Below are 22634 nucleotides of genomic sequence, written 5' to 3'. Positions count from 1 at the left end.
CTTCTCAATTCCAAACTATATTTTAAACCTATAGTAATCAAAATGGTATGGTAATGGCATTAAAAGATATATAGACTTGTGGAATAGAATCAAGAGCCCAGAAATAAACTTACATGTGTACACTCATCTAATGTTTGATGAAGGAGCTAAGAATACTCAATGTGAAAAGGATAGTCTCTTAAATGGTGTTGGGAAAACTGTATATTCACATGCAAAAGAAATTGGACCTCTTATATCACTCATAAAATTAACTCAAAATAGATTTTGATCTAGAACCAGGAAATTAAGACCTAGAACCAGGAAATTCCTAGAACAAAGCCCTGTGACTTTGGTCTTCCTAGTGAATTTCTTGGATATGACACCAAAAGCACAAGAACAAAAACAAAAATCAACAAATGGGACTTTATCAGCTTACAGTCTTCTGCTCTGCAAAAGAAACAATCAACAAAATGAAAAGACAACCTACAGAATGAAAGAAAACAGTTGCAAATCATATTATCTGTTAAGGCGCTAATATCAAAATAGAGAAGGAACTTCTATAACTCAATAGCAACAAACCAAATAATCTGATTTAAAAGACAAAGGACCTGAATGGACATGTCTCCAAAGAAGACAAGTTCATGAAAGGGTGCTCAACATTACTAATCATCAAAACCACAATGAGTTAATACCTCGTACCTATTAGAATAGTTATTGTCAAAAAGACAAGAGATGGGGGTGCCTGGGTGCCTCAGTCCTTAAGAGTCTGCCTTTACGCAGGTCATGATCCTGGGGTCCTGGGATGGAGCCCTGCATGGGGCTCTCTCATCAGCTGGGAATCTGCTTCTCCCTCTCCCACTCCCCGTACTTGTGCTCCCTCTCTCGCTGTGTCTTTCTCTGTCAAATAAATAAATAAAATCTTTAAGAAAAAAAAAAAGATGATAAGTCGTGGTGAGGATGTGGAGAAAAGAGAATCCTTGTGCACTGTTTGGAATGAAAATTGGTTCAGCCACTGTAGAAAGGAGTATGGAGGTTTCTCATAAAAAAAACAGGACTACCATATGGTCGTACAGTCCTACTTCCTTGGTATTTTTTAAGAGGAAATGAAATTTCTATTTGTTGTAGATGTTGGCACCCCCTTGAGCAGCGTTACTCAAAATGGCTAAGGCATGGAAACAACCTAAGCATTCATTGAAAGGTGAATAAAATCTTACACACACACATACACACACATAAAATAGAATATTATCTAGCCATAAAAATAAAAGGAGATATTGTTTGCAACAACATAGATGAAACTTGAGGGCATTATACTAGGTGAAATAAGTTAGAGAAAGGCAAATACTCAAATACTATATAATCTTACTTCTATGTAGAATCTCAAAAAGCCAAACTCCTAGAAACAGAGTGTAAAAAAATGATTACAAGGGGTTGATGGGTAAGGGAAATGATGAGATGTTGGTCAGACTTCCAGTTATAAGAAGTTGTGGGGATCTAACATATAGGATGCAGACTATAATTAGTATTACATACTTGAAACTTTCTGAGAGTAGATCTTAAATGTTCTTACCATAAAACAATAACAAAAATGGAAATTCTCTTTGGTGAAGGATATATTAACCTTATTTTGGTAACATCTTGCAACATGTACGTATGTCAAAACCTCACAGGATATATCTTACAAAATCGTATGTCAGTTATATCTCAGTAAAGCTGGAAAAAAAATTAATGGACCCTGCATGTATAAGTCTATTTCTGGATTTCCTTCTGGTACATTTTCTGAAGATCTGTCCTTAATCTAATAACATACTCCCTTGGTACTGTGGCTTTATAGTATTTTTTGAAGTTTGTTCAACTTTGTTCTTCTTCAAAATTGTCTTGGCTGTTCTAGTTCTCTTGCCATTCCATATAAATTTTAGAATTACTTTGTCAGTTTCTGCAAACTGTCTTGCTGAAATTTAGTTTGAACTTCTGTTGAATATAGAGGTCAGTTTGGGGAGAATTAACATCTTAACTTTCAGGGATTCCATTTCATAAATATCATTTTTCTCTCTTTAGTTCTTCAGTTGTCAGTATACAGATCTTGCAGATATTTTTTTAGATTTATACTTAAAGTATTAATTGGGTTTTGGTGCTGTTGTAAAGTTACTATTTAAAATTCTAATTTCTTACTGTTTGTTGCTGTTAAATGGAAATATGGATTTCTGTATATTTACCTTATAATATTTTCATAATAGGGTGTCCAGAGAAACAGAACCAGTATGATGTGTATGTATATATAAAGAAAAATTTATTTGAAGAAGTTCATTTATATGATAATGGAGTGGAGGATGAGAAGTCCAAAATCTGCAGGGCAGGTCAGCAGTCTGGAGATCCAGAGGACAGGTGATGCTGCAGTTCAAATCCAAAGGTTGTCTACTGCAGAACCACCTCCCTCTTACCTCTTGCTTGGAGAAGTTTGTTTTTGTTCTGTTCAGGCCTTCAGCTGATTGGATGAGGCCCACCCACATTACAGTGGGCAATCTGCTTTACTCTTAGTCCATCAGTTCATTGTAAATGTCATCTAAAAACACCCTTATGGAAACCATGTATCTGAGCATTAGGACTAAGCAAGTGGACACATAAAATTATCCCCTCACAGTGTCACATTGCTAAATTAACTTTTTAAAAAATTTTACTTATTTTTAAAGATTTTTAAAATTTATTTTCAAGAGAGGACAAACAGAAGGGAGAGGCAGAGGGAGAAGCAGACTCCCCACTGAGCAGGGAGCCTGAGGAGGGGCTCAATCCCAGGACCCCAGGATCATGACCTGAGCTAAAGGCAGATGCTTAACCCAGGTGCCAGCCAGGTGCCCCAAATTAACTTATTTTAACAGGAGTCCATTACCCTTCCAATTTTATCTTATTTTATATGTGTTTTTCTACCTTGTAGTTGGATTAGTTTGTATTTTAAATTGAATTGCTTTCAAGTTACTCTTTGGGGGAAGTTCATTTTGGTAGAAAAACGTGTCAAGATTTGCTTCTGTTCAGACTTCCTTACCCCATACCTACAGCACTGAGGATGTGCTGGATCACATGTTGACTGTGATTTTTCAACAGCATATTGAACAGTTAAGATTTCTTGTGCAGTTTTTATCAAGGGTGAACAAGAGTTACAAGAAAAGAAGGTGAAATAGTTCAAAGGAAGTTAACGTATTTCTAAAGCTTAAAAAATGTTTCACATTAATATACAGTATTTAGTCCATGTTAGCAGATAAAAAGAGCAAGTACTAAATTGAACCACATGTAGTTTTTTTTTTTCCTTAGAGTTTTATTGAGATATAATCCGAATATAGCACTGAACAAGTTTAAGGTGTTACAGCATAATGGCTGGACTTACACATATTGTGAATAAGTTGCCATAGTAAGTTTAGTTAATATCGATCATCTTGTATAGATACAAGGGAAAACAAAGAAAAACATGTTATTTACCTTGTGATGAGAACCTCTAGGAGCCCTGTGTGGTTTAAGAAATGTCTCTTTTGTGGCATAATTGTTAGTCAAACATCCAGAGTGCATGTTCAAAAGATAGTAAGCACTCCTCCTTCCTTCCTGCCTAGTTGCGTGGGGGTTTTTGTCTTTGTGTATTTTATTTTGAAGGTGCCATTTGAGTTCAGTTCATTTGTTCTGAATGTTCATAATAGCTGTATATGGTAATCCCATTTTCTACAAAGATTGATTGATAAATGTACTCCTAATCAAAAGTAAAACTGACCATGCACATTCACATTGGTTAACTCTGGGTTCTTAGTAGAAGAAACTAAGGAAATCATTGATTAATGCTTTATAACAAAAATTAGCAAGACAGAGCTCTTGAAAAGAGTTTTCAAATCCAGTGACACCTGTTTGAAAAAAGAAACAGGATAAAGTCGATTTTTTTAAAATAAAATGTCTGCTTTGCAAAAACCTTTGTTACCCTTATACACCACTCATGGAATTCTGTATGTTAGTAACAGCCAAGGATAAAGATTTTTAGTATTTTGCACAAATTTAAAATAGAGTTTTAATAGGGCTTTATTTTTCTAAGGAGTTTTAAATCAATTCTTAGAACAATATGAAATAGATGAGGCAGTCATTTTAGTGTTGATTTTACTTGTAGGACTAATCAACACATCACTTTGGTCTTTCCATGGCTTTATCCATCACTGTTGCTTAAAATCACTACTTACTTTTATCTCTGTATCCTTATGTAAAATGAGGAGGTTGGCCTGATGACCAGTGAATTGCCTTACAGTACTAGGATTCTGTGAGGTTACGCCTAACAACCACAGAAGTGAATGGAGAGTGTTGGTGCTAGGTGGTGATAAAGAATCTGGGTCACAACTCTGTTCATTTGGCAGATGTTTGATGCTAATCCTGAACTTGGGTTGGGTTGTTTTTACCAAAAAAAAAATGTAGATGAATTTATGGACTTAATTGCTTTTTCTTTTTTTTAAAGATTTATTTATTTGAGAGAAGGAGAGAATATACATGCAGAGGGTAGGGGCAGAAGGAGAGAGAGAATCTTGAGCAGACCTTCTGCTGAACATGGAGCCCACCACAGGGCTCTATCCCATAGCCCTGGAATCATGACCTCAGCCAAAATCAAGAGTTGAATGCCACCTAGGTGCCCTTATTTAATTGCCTTTTAAGAAAAGCTCCAAAAAGAAAAAAACAAAACAAAACAAAACTTTGATTTATCACATGGTCTAGCTTAGAAGTAACTTCTGTCTCCTTTCATTAAAAGCAGTGAGTCGATGAACTTGCTTAAGACATATTTAATCTTCTCTTGAAGTCTAGCACATAAATTTTTTTTGCTATATCATTTTGTACCATTTTTAAATTTTGAAATGGTAGTTGTTGACATAGATTTATAGTTAATTAGGTCAATATTATTAGAGTAAAGCTCACATGTGAAATATACACATTAAGTTTATAGTTCTTTGAGTTTTGATAAGTATATAAATCTAGCTCAAACAAAATACATACTATTTTCATCATACTGGAAGTTTCCTTTATAATCATTCTCTCTCCTCTAGCCCACGATGCAATTGTGTTCTACAGAAGGTACTCTTTTTGTGTCTTACCACAATATAGAGTTTTGGGGATTCGTCCATGTTATTCTGTATGTTTAGTAGTTTGTTGTAGTGTAGCATTACTATACATTACTCTATTTTATTACTGTATACCTATAGTAACAATAAATTATTTAGTACCTATTGCAGGACACTGGGATTATTTTTAGGGTGAGGCTATTATGAATAAGCTGACAGGAACAGTCATTCAAGTCTTTGTGTTTGTATTGTTTTACATACGTTGGGAGATTACCTATGAGTGGATTTGTTGATTTGTGAGGTACTTGTATGTCTCATTTATAAGAAATTGTCAAATGTTTTCCCTAGTGGTTGTGCCATTTTATACTACCGTCAACAATATATGAGACTTCTAGTTTTTCTACATTGTTACCAACACTTGTTATGTATTTTTAATTATACCTACTCTTGTGGATGATTAATTACAGTAAGCATCTTTACATGTGCTTATGACCACTTGTACATCTTCTGTTGTAATATTTTCAAATCTTTTGCTGATTTTTAAGTTGTATTATCTTTTATTTATTTGTAGGAATTCTTAAAAATATATATTCTCAATACAGTTGATTTGTTTAATGTATGTATTTTTTCCCCATTTTTCAACTTTGCCTCATCACTTTATAATTCTCTTAATCTTTTTTTACCAAGTGCAGAAGTTTACCATTTTTTAAAATATTTTATTTATTTTATTTGACAGAGATTACAAGTAGGCAGCGAGGCAGGCAGAGAGAGAGGAGGAAGCAGGCTCCCCACTGAGCAGAGAGCCTGATGTGGGGCTTGGCCTGAGCTGAAAGCAGAGGCTTTAACCCACTGAGCCACCCAGGTGCCCCAAAAGTTAACCATTTTGAAGAAATCCAGATTCTTGAGTTTTCTTTTATGGCTAGGGCTTTTTTTTTTGTAGTGAACTGAAATCTTTTGCATATCTTAAGGGTTATGAAGAAATTCTTTTTTCTTTTTGTCTAGTATCTTTATAGTTTGAACTTAGGTTTTTGACTGTCAATAGTTTCAAATTTTTGCGTATTAGTGAGACAGAGAGTGTGCTTCTCCTCCCTCCCTACCTCCCTGCATAAGTAATTGGTCTAGCACCATTTATTAAAATGGCTGTCTTCTCTCTTTTGAATTAACTTTGGTGCCATTGTTGAAAAATCAATTGTTTGTGTATTTTCTAGACTATATGCTTGTTCCTTTGATAAGTTTGTTTCTCCCATTTATGGGAGAATTATGGAAGTAATTTTTCCAGTTACTGTTGATTGCTTACCTTTATAATTTCTAAGTCTTTCAACTATGTTCTTTTTCAAGATTGTTTTGGCTCTTCAAGGTCCTTTGTATTTCTACCTACATTTTTGGACTAGGTGTACTAATTTCTGTTAAAAACAAGCAAAAAGCCCATAAAATCTTAATGGGGTTTGGTATTTCAGTCTTAAAAATATTTTTGGAGAGGATGGTTATGTTAATAATACTGAATCTTGCAGTTTATGAAAATTTGTCTCTCTCCATTTATTTAGATCTTTTGTTTCTTATAGTAGTGTTTTATATTTTCCAGTATATATGTTTTGCCTATATTTTATTAAATTTATCCTTAAGTTTTTCATGTTCTTTGGTTATAAATGGTATTTGTAAATTTTATTTTCCATGTTTTGTTTCTTATACAGAGAAGTAAAATAGCCTTTAGTATTTTGACACCATTACTCTGTTATCTTGATAAACATAAATAGGTCATCTGTGAATAGACATGGCTTATATTTTTTCTTGCCAATTTTTAGAATTTTTTTCTCTCTTCTTTCTCTCTCTCTTTCATTTGTTGAATTAGTTAGGATTTTCTATACAGTGGTAAATAGAAGTGATGAGACTAGACATCTTTGCCTTGTGCTCATTCTTATGTAGAATAAGTTCAACATATCACAAGTAAGAAGATGTTGACTACGGGTTTTTTGAGAATGTCATTTGTCAGATTGAGAAAGTTGCTGAGAGTATTTATCATGAGTGGATATTAAATTTTGTTGTGCTTTTCCTGCGTCTTCTGACATGGTTATATGGTTTTCCTCCCTTACTCTGTTACTTTCACAAATTAATATGGTTTTTTGAATCTTAACCTAGCATTTGTAGGTTCCACTTCCTAAGAGATGTTACACTTTCTGCAACATTTTATTTGCTAACATTTTGTTAAGAATTTCTGAGTCTAAGATCATGAGGAATATTCATCTGAAATCTTCTTTCTTTCTAATAACCTTTGTCAGATTTTGGTATCAGGATGATGACCATCTTAAAAGGGATATTGGCTGGCATCTCCTCCTCCTTTGTTTTCTGAAAGAATTTGTGTCAGATTGATCTTTTCACCTCCTCTTCAGTGAAGTTATCTAGACCTGTAGTTTTTATAAATTGTGTGTGTATGTGTGTGTGTGTGTAGGTTTTTATTATAAATTTAATTTTTTAGTTAGCTATAAGATTTAATCATTTTCCTCTTCTTACCACAGTTTGGACATCCATTTCATCTGAGTTGCATATTCATTGTAATAAATTGATTATATTTCCTTTTAACTTAATGACTATGGGATTTATATATGTCCCTTTTTTCATTAGTGATTTGGTTTATTTATGTTTTCTTTTTTGTTTTTGTCTTGTTCATTGTCTACCAGTTCTGTTAATGTTTTTGAAAACAACTTTTGTCTTTGCTGATTTTCCTTTATTGGTTTCTGTTCTTTAGTACTTTGTTTCTCTTTTAGGTTTTATTTACTCTTTTTTTTTAAGTTTCTTATTAGATCATTGATTTTATGTCATTTTAATACAAACATTTGAAAAAGTTCCACTATAATTTCTGCATTAGGTATATCCCACTAATTTTGATATGTTCTATTTTCGTCATCATTCACTAAAAGTATTTTTTAACTTCCCTGTGGTGTATTCTTTAACCAGTGGTTTACTTTAAAGTATGTTGTGTAACTTACAGATATTAGGGAACTTCCATACATTTAATTTAATTCTTAGGTGGTCAGTAACATTAACTGTATCACTTCAGATCTTTGAAATTTGCTGACACTTATTTTATAGCCAATAATACATTTTTAATCTTAAGCTCTTGGTTAACCCAGTTGGGGTTTTGTTATTGATGTGAAATTTAGGAAGAGCTATAGGGACATACAACCCCAAATCAATATGTGATGAAAATGGAACCCAGTTGTATGTAGTATCATTACTTAGTACTCTGGTATCTGACTCATTTATGTCCTCTACACGCATGAGTTGGGTGTAGTTTATGGCCATATTACGAAACCCTGTGAAGAATATTTTTTCAACATTAACTTCTGTGTTTGTTTGACAAATAGATTTTTTTAAAAGAAAGTAATTTTTGTCTATTGATGCCTTTTACTCATTCGTAATTCTTCCTTCTCATTGCCATTTTCAGTCATAACAAAAGACTGATATTTGTCATGCATATTGTATGGTAAGGACTCAAACCAGACCCGAGTTTAAATCCAGTTCTTCCCTGGCTGCTTGTATGACCTTGGTCAATTTACTTAACTTCTCTAAGCCTTGATTTTCTCATACGTAAAATGGGAATGAGAACAGTATTTAGCTAGAATTAAGTAAAATGTAATTCTTAACAAAATAGAAATTTTATATTCAAGATGAATACCTGCTTTATGCGTATTAGTAAAAATACCAGACCAGTCTCTCTAAGTGGTAGGTCTTTAATACTATCTTTGATTTTGATGAAAACAAAACAACAAAAAAAGGAAAACTGCTTTTAAAACTGGTTGTCTGTAGGAAACAGTAGTAGAAGTGAAAGAAACAAGGCAGAGAATGTTTGCTTTTCGTCAGGAGTAAAAGTGTAGTGAGATTAGCAGATACTCTTATATTCTTTATTATCCATGAACTCTTTATTTTCTTGGAAAAAAATAAAAATCTTTTAAAAATTAACAAAACTAGGTGTGGGGCTTTAAGGTTTAGATATTTTAAATTGTAGATATTTTAAACTATTTAAAAATAGTTCTGAAATATCAGAATTTGCCTACTTATATTCATAATTCCCAGGGAGAATTGCCCTTCCCATTATGTTTTGCCATATTAAATGCACCTTAAGATATCTATTTTTTCTTCTTAGTAATAAAGAGACTTGAAATCAAAACTATAAAGTACATCATGAATTAATTCTTTGTTTTTATAGGTCTTATTTGTGATGTTTCTCAGTCTCATTTATTTTTTTAAAATATTTATTATTTGAGAGAGCAAGCAAGTGAGCACAAATAGGGGAGAGGAGCAAGGGAGAGGGAAGAAGAGGACTCCTCACTTGGCAGGGAGCCAGATGCCAACCTAGATCCTGGATATCACTTAACCTTTCATGATGACCTACTTTTCTCATCTGTGAAGTCAGGATAAATGTAATTCATTGTTTGTATAAGCAGTAAATGAAATAGCATAAATCAATTTTGTGAACATATATGTTAAATATAGTCTTGATAATTAAAGTATTTCAGGGATTTTTCTTGTGATTAATTATAATGAATTTAATATCTTAGGCTAAGATCTTTATTTTATGAAAAATTTGTCTTTAAGTCCATTAGAATTTTTTAGTGTTCAGAAATATTTCTGGGAAATTCCTAGGTAATTTCATCAGATTAAAAAACCATAAGGTCAGTCATTACAAATGATCAGGTTGCATTTTTTTCTTGAGGATTCCAAGGTGATAGAAATTATGGTGAAATAAGTAACTAAGGAAGTTTAGAGTGGATGGTTTTATAGTGTATTTTGAGAGAATTGATAGAATTAACTATGAAACATATTACAGGTATTTCCAGAATGAAGTTGGCATTCTTTGTACTTTATTGAACTATAGAATTTTTTGTTATATTTGTCTTTATTATACTGAGAGAACAGGACAAATACTCAGGTATTAAATGGCATTTCATCATATGGTCTTTTTTTTTTTTTAAGATTTTATTTGTCAAAGACAGAGAGAGAAAGGAAACACAAGCAGGGGGAGCAGCTGGCAGAAGGAGAAGCAGGCTCCCCACTGAGCAAGGAGCTTGATATGGGGCTCCATCCCAGGACCCTGAGATCATGAGCTAAGCCAAAGGCAGATGCTTGACTGACTGAGCCACAGGCGTCCCTCTTCCTATGGCCTTAAGAATTAAGCAGTTCATCAGTATCTAAGAATATGTATATAAGTTTGTGTATCTTCATTATTATTAAAACTAAATTTGATTATGACCTAGAGGCCAGAAATAAAATAGAATTTTAGAAGAATTCTTAGAGATTTCAACTAAGCATTAGATTAACTCAAAATCATAATACTGATTATTTAAGTTAAAAAAATATATGTTTCATGATAGTTCATTTAATGTCCTTGTTGACTATTGCATTTAGTCAGGATTTATTAAACTATAAATTATATCTATTTAGGATATCACCTTATACTTGCTGTTCTTTGCGATTTCTTTGGAAATTTTTTGGAGTCTTAGTAGTCATGTTACCAACAAATTACCATACCAATTTAGGTTATTGCAATCATCTCAACTGTGATTTTACATTAAGACTAAAACTTCACTTAGAAAACCATTAGGAGATGATATTGGTATCTATGAATATGAGAAGGAGGCTTTTGTCCATTCTCATCTAAGCTTTAGAAGAGAGAATAGGTATTTAAAAGGCCAGATGATTTTATATTTGATATGGGCAGAATGTTGAGAACTGTTAATGAATGAAGTGGGTTGTAAAGAATTCTTTTGGGATGTTTCTTCCTGAAAATATGCTCACGCACTTGCTTATTAATTTAACAGTCGTGCTTATTGAAGGCATGTGCTTTCTGAACTCTTGTGTAATTAAGAGGATTGTTTGACATTTAAATTCCTAATTTGAGTGTTTTTGGTTTTTTTCCCCTTTCCCATAGGAGGAGCATATTATTTAATATCTAGAAGTCTAGGGCCAGAATTTGGTGGTGCAATTGGACTGATCTTCGCTTTTGCCAATGCTGTTGCAGTTGCTATGTATGTGGTTGGATTTGCAGAAACCGTGGTGGAGTTGCTTAAGGTAATTTCCACTTCTAGATGTTGGTTTCCCAAATTGTTATTGAGGTCTATGTGCCACTCCTCGTATTGGACCTAGGAAAGCAGTGATGAACACAGAACGTGTCCTTCAAGAAGTTTAATATAGGAGATAGACAAAGTAATGATAATACCTTGTCAGAAGTGGGTAGTTAGAGAAGACTTTGGCAACACAAAAGGTAATCACTTACTACCACCTAGGAAAGGGGCAAAGGTCACAAAGGAGTGTGAGTAAGGGTTTTCCAAGGAAGGGAGTCTAACAGTCAGTAGGCAGGTAGGAGAGGTGGGATGTGCCATGAGGGAATAGGAGAAAAAAGGGAACAAGGGCCCAGAAGGGGTAGAGTATGGTGTGGTTTTGTTGTTTGTTTGTTTGTTTTTTTAATTCTGTAAATATTTCTATATAATTGTAGCATAAAATAGAGATTTAAGACTAGAGAGGCAAAAAAGGGTCAAATCAGTAAAGCTATTATTTGCTACTAAATTGGGGTCTTAATCTCAGTTGGAGTTAGGGGCTGGAATAAGATCATATTGGGGCTTGAAGAAACATGGAACCATAGTATAGGGCATGGATCTGAGGGATCACCAGTGTAGAGGGAGACCCATTCAGAAAGTTATAGCTATCCTGAAAAAGGCTGGTGGTGTGCATTCAAACAATGACCAGTGTAGCTAGAGAGGTATTGGTGAACTGGAGAGATTTTTAGAAAGTCAAATGAGTGGATTTGATGATTATCGAGATATAGCAAATTAGAGAAAGAGAAAGGGAAATTAGAGAAAAGAGAAAGGATTTCAGGTTTATAGATATAGATTCATATATATAAATAAATAGATATATAGATTTACATACAAAAAATAGATTTCTGAGTTGGAGGTTTAAATGGAGGGTAATGGCATTCACTGAGAAAGACCAGCACAGGACAGTGTAATTTGGGATGTCTGATTGGAAGAACCAGAGGTATAGCCAAGTAGAGCTGGCCAGGAAGTAGTTGATAATACTGCCCTGGCATTGAGAAGAGGATTTGTTTGAAAAGAGTTAAGGTGTGTGGGTAGTTAAAGCAGCAGAAGTGAAATAGGATTCACCATTATTAACTGAGAGCGACCTGGAGAGACACTTAATAGCGTCCATCATGTTAGATTAGGTTGTAACTCTGTTCTATGGTCGGAAGCCGCCCATTAGAAAGTGTAAGATTTGAGAGAGACTGGCACTTATGTTGGCATTGACCTTAGTTGTATAGGCCTAAGGGATGAGAAAAGCAAGGGCTGCAAGAAAGTAAGCAGTATAACTATTAAGAGTTAATATTCTTTTGTTATTTAATTTAGCATGTTTTTAATGTTATAGATATTAAACCACAAATACTTTTGCTTGTTAGAGTGGGAACAGTGTGTGTTTTTAGACATCTACATGAATGTGTATTCATCTCTTTTTCTTATGCAACATAAAAGACCATTAAAAACATGAGTTTACTAATCACAATAATACAAAATATATGTCTTTAAAAAATGCTAACTGTGAGTCCTGCTTAAGTGTATTATGATTTTTATTTGCTTGTTAGCAATTTCATTTTTTATTTAAGTCTGTATTAAATATAGCATTATTAATTTGATCATATATTTGATGTCTTGAGTTTCTTGAATGGTGCCTCAATAGTACATAGTTATTTATTCCTTTTTCTTAGGCCTCCCTGTTTATTCCTTACATATGTATTCTACTTCTTAATGTAAGAAATTCTGATATCTCTGAAGTGTTTCCAGAAGAATTAAAGAATTTATCTGAATAACTGAAATTGTTCATTATATTTATAATTCTCGTTTTCTAGGAACATTCCATACTTATGATAGATGAAATCAATGATATTCGAATTATTGGAGCCATTACCGTGGTGCTCCTCTTAGGTATCTCAGTGGCTGGAATGGAATGGGAAGCAAAAGTAAGTAATGAACTCACTGGAATATCTGTATGTATTTAACATAAGAACTTTTAGAGCTTTTGTTTAGAGACTACTCAAAGTGTGGTAATATTTTTAGATTTTAAATATTTCTTAAGTGGCCATTTTCAGGGAAGTTTATGTATCAGGTTATTTTCTATCCGACAAGGCCGGGAATGTTCAGAGGTAACAGTCAGTCTAAGCATCCACTTAAATACAGTACTTTCTGACTTTGGACTTCCTGCCCCCTCTCCTCTCCCTCTTTTCCCCTCCCCTCCCTTAATCTTGATTAAAGTTATTTAGAATCACTCAGGTCAATATGTCAGGTAGCCCAAATTAAACTCTTGGCTTTGTAATTTAACAATTCAACTTCAAAAATAAATACAGGGGTAATAAATGTCAAGTTAGTGCCTGTAAGAGATTAGAGAAGCTCATCTCGCTCCTTGCTGTTGACGTCTCAGAAATCATGGCTACCAAAGCCAGGACCGCTGTTTCTGGGAAAAGTTGCTAAAGTCACATGTTAATAACTAGTAGGCAGAGCACCTGGCATTATTTCTCTATATCTGAGAGAATATTCCTCAGTACAGCTGTTTTCCTGACTGTGTGTCCACATGGGTCTGCTGAGGATCTCCAAGTCCCCTCTAGGTGTCATATTTCCTTTTATATATTATATGATCTTATATAAGATCATATAATATATATGATATATTATATGATTATATTATATATGATATATTATATATGATTATATTATATGATTATATTATATATCATATATGATATATATTATATGATTATATTATATTATATTATAATATAATATATTATATAATAATATATTTGATGTCTTGAGTTTCTTGAATGGTGCCTCAATAGTACATAGTTATTTATTCCTTTTTCTTAGGCCTCCCTGTTTATTCCTTACATATGTATTCTACTTCTTAATGTAAGAAATTCTGATATCTCTGAAGTGTTTCCAGATAATATTATAATAATATTATATAATAATATTATATTATATTATTATTATAATAATAATATTTATCATATCAAAAATTAGGCAATTTGGAAAGAATAATTTTTCCAAGGTTGTTTTTTTAAGTCATTAGTATATAATTAACTCATTTACTTATACTTTTAACCATTTGACTTAACTGAAAAGAATAGAATTTCATCCTACATAGGACAGGATGAGCATTTAAGCAGTTTTTATTTCCATGGTTTCCAGGTTTTCATGAGTATCTGCCTAACTTTATTGGGAGGTAAAGAGTGGAAGCGGAGAGGTGGGGGAATATGGCAAAATAGTGAAGGGAGTCAAATGTATAAAATTGCTGTTATCAAATAAATCTCAGAGGCATGTAATGTACAGCATGGTGACTAGAGTTAATACTATACTGCATATTTAAAAGTTGCTTTTTTAAAGAGTAGATCGTAAAAGTTCTCATCACAAGAAAAACAGTTTTAAATTATGTATGGTCCTGGATATTAACTAGACTTATTGGGGTGATCACTTTACAATTACATGTGTATAAATATTGAATTGTTATGTGGTACACCAGAAACTCATAGATTGTTACCTGTCAGTTGTATATCACTGAAACAAAACAAAAAGAGTGTAGGAGGAAAGATGGAAGTTCTCATAGACTGTTCCTTCCAGTCCCCTTGCTACTTCAGTCTTCCTTCTGGATATTGTCTTCTTTTTTCTGTCTTTTTTTCTTCTTCTTTTCCTGTGGCTGTCAGACATTCAACATTGTGCTTGGACCTGGTGTAAAACTTGTTTTTGTAGCAAACAAGTTCCCCATGTCAAGATTGTACTTCTATTGGAGGGGACGGTAAATAATGATAAAGGATACAAAGCCTGCAGAGTTGTGGATTTATAGTGCTTTATGATTTGTGTGGTGGCATGCACATCCCGAATTTATTTCAGAAATATTTGGCATGATCCTACTTACACTATCCATTTTTCCCCTGGTATATTGAACATTTTAGGATAGTTCTTTAAAAATCGCTCGTATAGTATAAGTTTATTGAATGCCTCAAAAACCTTTTTGAGGCACTGGGAAAACAAGACAAATCCCTTCAGTCACAGAAGTTATAAGGTAATGAAACTGAATCAGTGTAGAGACATTAGAGATTTGATTTTGATTCTTCATGTTTAAAATTCCAGGCTCAGATTGTTCTTTTGGTGATTCTCCTACTTGCAATTGCTGATTTCGTCATAGGAACATTTATCCCATTGGAGAGCAAGAAGCCCAAAGGTTTCTTTGGTTATAAATGTAAGTAAAAAAAATATAGACTGTCCTTTTGACATTTTTTTTTCTATATTTTGTGCATGTTATAGCATTTTACTAGTAAACAAAGAATACACTGTAGATAATTTGTAATATAATTGCTCTTGTTGGAGTGACTCACACTAATTAACAATCCAATTTAGTGTTGTCTCTGTTATGTATGTTATGATCAGAGTAAAATACTACTTTTATTTATATCTTCTGTTTTTCATTCTTAGCATCAAAAGATGTTAGAATGTAGAAAAATCAGTGCTTCTGAGGAAAGGTGTCTTTGTTCTCTGCCATTTTAGGAATTTGTGACTGAAATGGTGACTTTTATGCTCATGTGGCTTTTTCATTCTGTTAGCTGTATTTCAGCAAAGCAGTCTAAACATGCCTATACCCATGAAGGAAACACTCATGGTATAATGGCCACTTCGGTTATTTGACAGTTTTACATCCTACATTGTGAGGATTTTCTACAGTTTTAATCTTTGTGACCATTTTCATTCTGTTTCTAATTGTCCCTGCTGGTGAAATTTAGTTGCATTTGTTATTTCCTTAAGTCTCTCTCCCTATTTCCCACCCCGTTACCATCCCCTGCTCTCCACCTAATGGAACCAGTCTGCACCTGCATCTGCACAGGGTGAAATGGTGCCAGGAAGAACACTTGCATTAGTGTCAGAGAGGTTTACCACTTAGGGTAATTGATGTGTCTTCAGGTGACCAAAACTACTCAAGAAACTCCTTGTTTTGAAGCCCTGGAAGAAGAGGCCTAACTGCAGTAGTCCCTAGTCACTGAGCCCAGAGCAACTCCTACAGACCTATGAAAAGATACAGGATGTATTTCAGTGCACTTCTTCCTTCACAAAGTCTTACTAGGGAAAAAAAATCAGGCGACCCAAACTGTGGGTCCTAGAGATCTGGTTGGTTTACCTTTGGGTGTAAACTTACTAATCTTTTGGCTCACTGGTAATAACATGCAGTACTTCATTATTTGTGAGTGGCACTGGTTTGGTTCTCTCAGACACTGATTTAGTTGCATGGTTAGTTTTCTGATAGGAATTGTTCCAAGGTTTCTACCTTAACCAGTGACACTCACCCATTTTTTGTGCCTACTGGTCCTGCCTGGGTTGATAGTGTGATACCTGTTTTTACTACTATTGCTCATGCTGCCGCCGCTGCTGCCACCGCCTTCTTCTTTTTCTTCCTCTTCCTCCTCCTCTTCCTCCTCTTCCTCTTCTTCCTCTTCTTCTTCCTCCTCTTCCTCCTCCTCTTCTTCTTCCTCTTCTTTTTTAAAAGATTTTATTTATTTATTTGACAGAGAGAGATCACAAGTCGGCAGAGAGGCAGGCAGAGAGATAGGGGGAAGCAGGCTCCCTGCTGAGCAGAGTGCCCAATGCACGGCTCAATCCCAGGACCCTGAGATCATGACCTGAGCCAAAGGCAGAGGCTTAACCCACTGAGCCACCCAGGTTCCCCTGCTTGTGCCTACTTATAAAAGGGACTTTAAATTCCTGATTTTCTGGATTGGGAGAAAAGGTGTTGACTAGACATGCCCGAAGTGAAAGTTAATAGCATCCCTTAGGTAGATATATTTTTATATTTTACACTTCCATAAATTATATTTGTGACATTTCTTGTCCTTACAAGTGGTTTTTTACTTAAAATTTTTTATCTTATAATTTTTTAACATTTCTTTTTACAACCTTATTTCTAAAATAAGTGTTAAAAATTCTAGGGGATGATTATTTCTACAAAATTCCTAGTAATTATATATTTTCTGTTTGTGACTTCTATTGATTTAAAAATAGCTGCAAATATCTGCTAAACCATGTTTTTCATTTCCTTCTTTTTTTTTTTTCCCAGATCCTTGGCCCCTTATAAAAGTATTGCATTATTGGGGCTCCTGGGTGGCTCAGTGGGTTAAGCCTCTGCCTTCGGCTCAGGTCATGATCCCAGGGTGCTGGGATCGAGCCCCGCATCGGGCTTTCTGCTCAGCGGGGAGCCTACTTCCTCTCTCTCTCCCTGCCTCTCTGACTACTTGTGATCTCTCTCTGTGTCTAATAAATAAATAAAATCTTTAAAAAAAAAGTATTGCATTATTACCTAGTATAGTAATAAATAATGTATAAGAAGCATATCTGGGATTTTTCTCAGTCTGAAATAAACAAATCTAAATATACTTCAGAATGTGACTTTTCGTTTTTGGTGGTTGATAATGCTTTGCTGCCTTGTCATTCATTTTACTAAGGTAGTAAGATACTTCATGGTTCCAGTAGAAGACCCTGGTGCATGGTAGTTACTCAGATGATGGATAAGTGGGTGGATGACAGTTAACTGGTTGTTTCACTATCACGGCCCATCAGAATAGATGGAAATAGTAAGACTAGTTGAAGCATTTATTATTGTTAAAATGGAAAGGGACTTTAACTAGTTTGCCTTAGCTAAGATTATATGGAAGCCTCATGAATAATTCAGCATTAAAAATTAAGCAGGTCACCACAAGGAAAGAGAAAACTGTACAGATAGTATATAAGTTAGATATAAGGGGGGAAAAAGGATACAGATGAGTATGATGTTTTTTATTTTCCTACCTCCTTTCCTGTCTCTTTTACTGACCCCAGACGTTGAGAAGTTTATCCATGCTTTGACTGACCTTTGTACTAGTGATAACAATCAAGTTAAAGGTGCTTGAAACATAATTATTAAGATACACAAAATAGTAGACATGACCCAGGTCAAATCATTATTTTGATTATTAACTGCTCCCTCATAAAGGAAAACAGGCAATGCCCTGCTTCTACTAGGAAATGGTCAAGAATTTACCAGGTACTTGAACTTGAACACTTGCACTTGACCTAAATTATAAGAGTCTAATCTGCTGTCCATTAATTGCCAAAGATATTTTGTTCTCCACAGCTGAAATATTTAATGAGAACTTTGGACCAGATTTTCGAGAGGAAGAAACTTTCTTTTCTGTATTTGCCATCTTTTTTCCTGCTGCAACTGGTATTCTTGCTGGAGCAAATATCTCAGGTGATCTTGCAGTAAGTATTATGAAGTACTGTATCCATTCTGTATTAAAAATGGTATATATATATTTACTTTTAAAGGTAGACTTAAAATTTTTTTCTTGTCTTCTAGGATCCTCAGTCAGCTATACCCAAAGGAACACTTTTAGCCATTTTAATTACTACGGTGGTTTACATAGGAATTGCAGTATCTGTAGGTAAATAGTCTTCCATTTCTCTTTCAGAAATTTCATGATTCATACTTTAAATATTTATTTCCATAATATTGTATTTCTAACTTTTAATTGCAGATATATTTCAATAAAAAGATTAAGAGTTGCGGGGCGCCTGGGTGACTCAGTGGGTTAAAGCCTCTGCTTTCAGCTCAGGTCATGATCCCAGGGTCCTGGGATTGAGCCCGCATAGGGCTCTCTGCTCAGCGGGGAAGCCTGCTTCCTCCTCTCATTCACTCTCTGCCCACCTCTCTGCCTACTTGTGAACTCTGTCTGTCAAATAAATAAATAAAATCTTAAAAAAAAAAAAAGAATTAAGAGTTGCATGTTTTAATTCAGAAAGAGTTTTAAGTAAACTACTAGTGGTTTTACAGATACTACCTAATCCCCCAGACGCCTTAGTGTTTTTTACTATAAGATCTTTATGAATTAAAGTAAATTAAAAATTATGTAAACTCTTCTAGGAAAACTCTTAAATTTGATTTTGCTACAATTTATAAAAAATACACTTTATGTAGTAGAAGTAAATGCATTCTACTCTGTGACCTTTATAAAATTTTTAATGTTTTTGTTTATGGTGGTTATTTTGTATTGTGTTTTAATCTTACTATGTATGAAGATTGTTTGAAGACATTTATTGAGTGAAAGTCACCTGTAGGGTAAACAGGGCTCTTTTTTCCCCTCACCCCAGATGGTTTCACAAGTACCTTCTTTTTTTTTTTTTTTTTTTTTTTTTTTAAGATTTTATTTATTTGACACAGAGAGATCACAAGTAGACAGGCAGGCAGAGAGAGAGAGGGAAGCAGGCTCCCCGCTGAGCAGAGAGCCCGATGCGGGCCTCGATCCCAGGACCCTGAGATCATGACCTGAGCCGAAGGCAGCAGCTTAACCCACTGAGCCACCCAGGCACCCTCACAAGTACCTTCTAAGCACTGCTCCAAAAGTTAGATGAAGAAATTCAGAAAGAAAAAAACTTGATACAGTGTGTCTGGTCATTAAAATATTCTCCCTTTCAAACTTAACTTTCTGTTGGTGTTTTTTACCAAAAAAATTTTTGATTGATAAATAGGGTAATCTATATTGAGTGAAAAGTGTTACTGAAGTCTTAACTAAATGGAATGAACCTGGTTTTCAACTTTTTATTACATTCATGAAATCATAGCATTTTAAATGAACTGGAAAGGGCTTAAGTGGTCAGCCAATCTCTAAATCACTGTTGTACACATGAAGAAATGAAAGCTTAGTGATTCCTTACTAAAGATAACTCACACTTGGGGCGCCTGGGTGGCTCAGTGGGTTAAGCCTCTGCCTTCGGCTCAGGTCATGATCTCAGGGTCCTGGGATCGAGTCCCGCATCGGGCTCTCTGCTCAGCAGGGAGCCTGCTTCCCTCTCTCTCTCTCTGCCTGCCTCTCCATCTACTTGTGATTTCTCTCTGTCAAATAAATAAAATCTTAAAAAAAAAAAATAAAAAAAAATAAAGATAACTCACACTTGATTTAAAGAATGTTTCCTGGCAAAGAGGACTTTTATTTTGTCTTTTAGTCAATTCTTTAAAGACTCTTAGTAAAGTAGTTTCTTTAGCTGAAATGTTCCCAAGAAAAAATATTGATTTACATATAATTTACTTGCAGTGACTATAGATAAAAAATTTTTAGAAATATTTTATTTATTTATTTGAGAGAGAAAGTTAGCTAGAGAGAAGAGAGCATGAGTGGCGGGGAGGGGAGGAGCAGAGGGAGAGGGAGAAGCAAACTCCCCGCTGAGCAGGGAACCCAGTGCGAGACTGCACCCCAGGACCCTGATTCGTGACCTGAGCTGAAGGCAGACGCCTAGCTTACTGAGCCACCAGGCACCCCTATTTATTCTTGGAGTCCATAGGAGGATCTCTGAAATTCATTTAGAAACAAAAATCATGTGTGTGTGTGTGTGTGTGTGTGTGTGTGTGTGTGTGTAAAATATGTATGTATGTATGTATGTTTTTATATTTATATATTTTTATATACGATATAAATAAATATATATTTAGGAAAAAATATATATATAAGCTTAGCAGAAACATTTCATGTTCCCCTAAAAGTTCCTGGCTCAGGAAAATTTAGTTTTAATTTAAAGAATGATATAGCTGATTATGTTTCAAATCGGAAAATAATTAGTTAAACCAAATAAAGGTTTTCTGTTTGTATCTGACTCTCTGGCTATGAGCTGTCATACTTAATTCATTCTGTCCATACTAGCCCTTGGAGTAGTAGGAGTAGCCCTTCCTCCCTGACAATCAGGAGTGGGGCCAGTATTTACAACAGTGGATGTGTAACTCATTCAGAGTAAGGGAACCTCTTTTCCCCCAGTCACCTGCAATGTAGAACATTAGAGTAGGAAACACATAAGAGCATTGCTGCTGTAGGGTAAACAGGGCTCTTTTTTCCCCTCACCCCAGATGGTTTCACAAGTACCTTCTAAACACTGCTCCAAAAGTTAGATGAAGAAATTCAGAAAGAAAAAAACTTGATACAGTGTGTCTGGTCATTAACATATTCTCCCTTTCAAACTTAACTTTCTGTTTGTTGCTCACTTTTGGCTGCAATGTTTAAAATTTTTACCTCCTATATGATGAGTTAGGACTGTAAAAGTGCCTCCAATGTCTAAAGAATGCTAATTACTAATAGTTACACATCATATATTGTTCCAAATAACCAAGTGCTTTTTTCCAAGAAAACTTTTTAAATGTCATGTCGTAATATGGAAGTTTTATATTTTACACAAAAGTAGACTGCTTTTTTCTTTTTAAAAAATTTTTATTTATTTTTAAATTTCTTTTAAGTGCTCCAGAATTCATTGTTTATGCACCACACCCAGTGCTCCATGCAATATGTGCCCTCCAAATACCCACCACCAGGCTCACCCAACCCCCCACCCCCCTCCCCTCCAAAACCCTCAGTTAGTTCCTCAGAGTCCACAGTCTCTCGTGGTTCATCTCCCCCTCCAACTTCCCCCAACTCCCTTCTCCTCTCCATCTCCTCTCCATCTCCTCATGTCCTCCGTGTTATTCCTTATGCTCCACAAATAAGTCAAACAATATGATAATTGTCCCTCTCTGCTTGACTTATTTAACTCAGCATAATCTCTTCCAGTCCTGTCCATGTTGATACAAAAGTTGGGTATTCATACTTTCTGATGGAGGCATAATACTCCATAGTATATATGGACCACATCTTTATCCATTCTTCCGTTGAAGGGTATCTTGGTTCTTTCCACTGTGGTTCTTTCCATTGCTGCTATGAATGTTGGGGTACAGATGGCCCTTCTTTTCACTACATCTGTATCTTTGGGGTTAATACCCAGTAGTACAATTGCAGGGTCATAGGGAAGCTCTATTTTTAATTTGTTAAGGAATCTCCACACTGTTTTCCAAAGTGGCTGCGCCAGCTTGCATTCCCACCAACAGTTTAAGAGGGTTGCCCTTTCTCCTCATCCTCTCCAACACATGTTGTTTACCTTCTTGTTAATTTTGGCCATTCTAACTGTTGTAAGGTGATATCTCAATGTGGTTTTGATTTGGATCTCTCTGATGGCTAGTGATGACGAACATTTTTTCATGTGTCTATTAGCCATTTGCATGCCTTCATTGGAGAAGTTAGACTGCTTTTTCTAATGAACCATCACCTACTTTCAACAAAGTTATCAAGGAATAGAAATATATGGTTAATCTTGATTCACCTGTACCCATTTCTTCTGCCTCATGGGTTATTTTTAAGCAAATCTCGGCAGTCACACACTGTCTTATTATCAGGATAGACTTACTTGAGCCTAAGGTTTAAATAGAATTATAGTTCATTAATGTTAAAATTGTTTCCCTTCACAGAAGATTGATATTACCTGAAGTCTGATCTTTGGCATGTTTCACATATTAAATACTTGGAGTACAGGAAAACATTTCTACCATTTGGAACTCTTCCAACATAGTGTTTTATATTTACTTAACCAAACAGTACAGTTATATGTGTGGGGTTTTCAAGTGTGCATGTGTGTGATACTGGTTTTTGTAAGATTTTGTTTCACTACTTAA

General features: G+C 34.7%; 1 protein-coding gene across 2 annotated transcripts in view; it reads left to right on the top strand.

Annotated features, from left to right (window-relative positions):
* The window catches only part of SLC12A2 (solute carrier family 12 member 2), a 105974-nt gene that overhangs the window by 35502 nt on the left and 47838 nt on the right, over window positions 1-22634 (top strand). For both annotated transcript variants that reach the window (XM_082723097.1, XM_082723098.1), the window contains exons 5-9: window positions 10978-11117; window positions 12946-13056; window positions 15221-15329; window positions 18246-18373; window positions 18471-18555. In XM_082723097.1, coding sequence (XP_082579223.1) covers window positions 10978-11117; window positions 12946-13056; window positions 15221-15329; window positions 18246-18373; window positions 18471-18555 — 573 coding nt within the window. The remainder of the gene's footprint in view (window positions 1-10977; window positions 11118-12945; window positions 13057-15220; window positions 15330-18245; window positions 18374-18470; window positions 18556-22634) is intronic.

Source organism: Mustela nivalis (assembly GCF_964662115.1).
Source record: "Mustela nivalis genome assembly, chromosome: 3".
Lineage (NCBI taxonomy): Eukaryota > Metazoa > Chordata > Mammalia > Carnivora > Mustelidae > Mustela > Mustela nivalis.
This window is presented reverse-complemented; position numbering and strand designations above follow the sequence as displayed.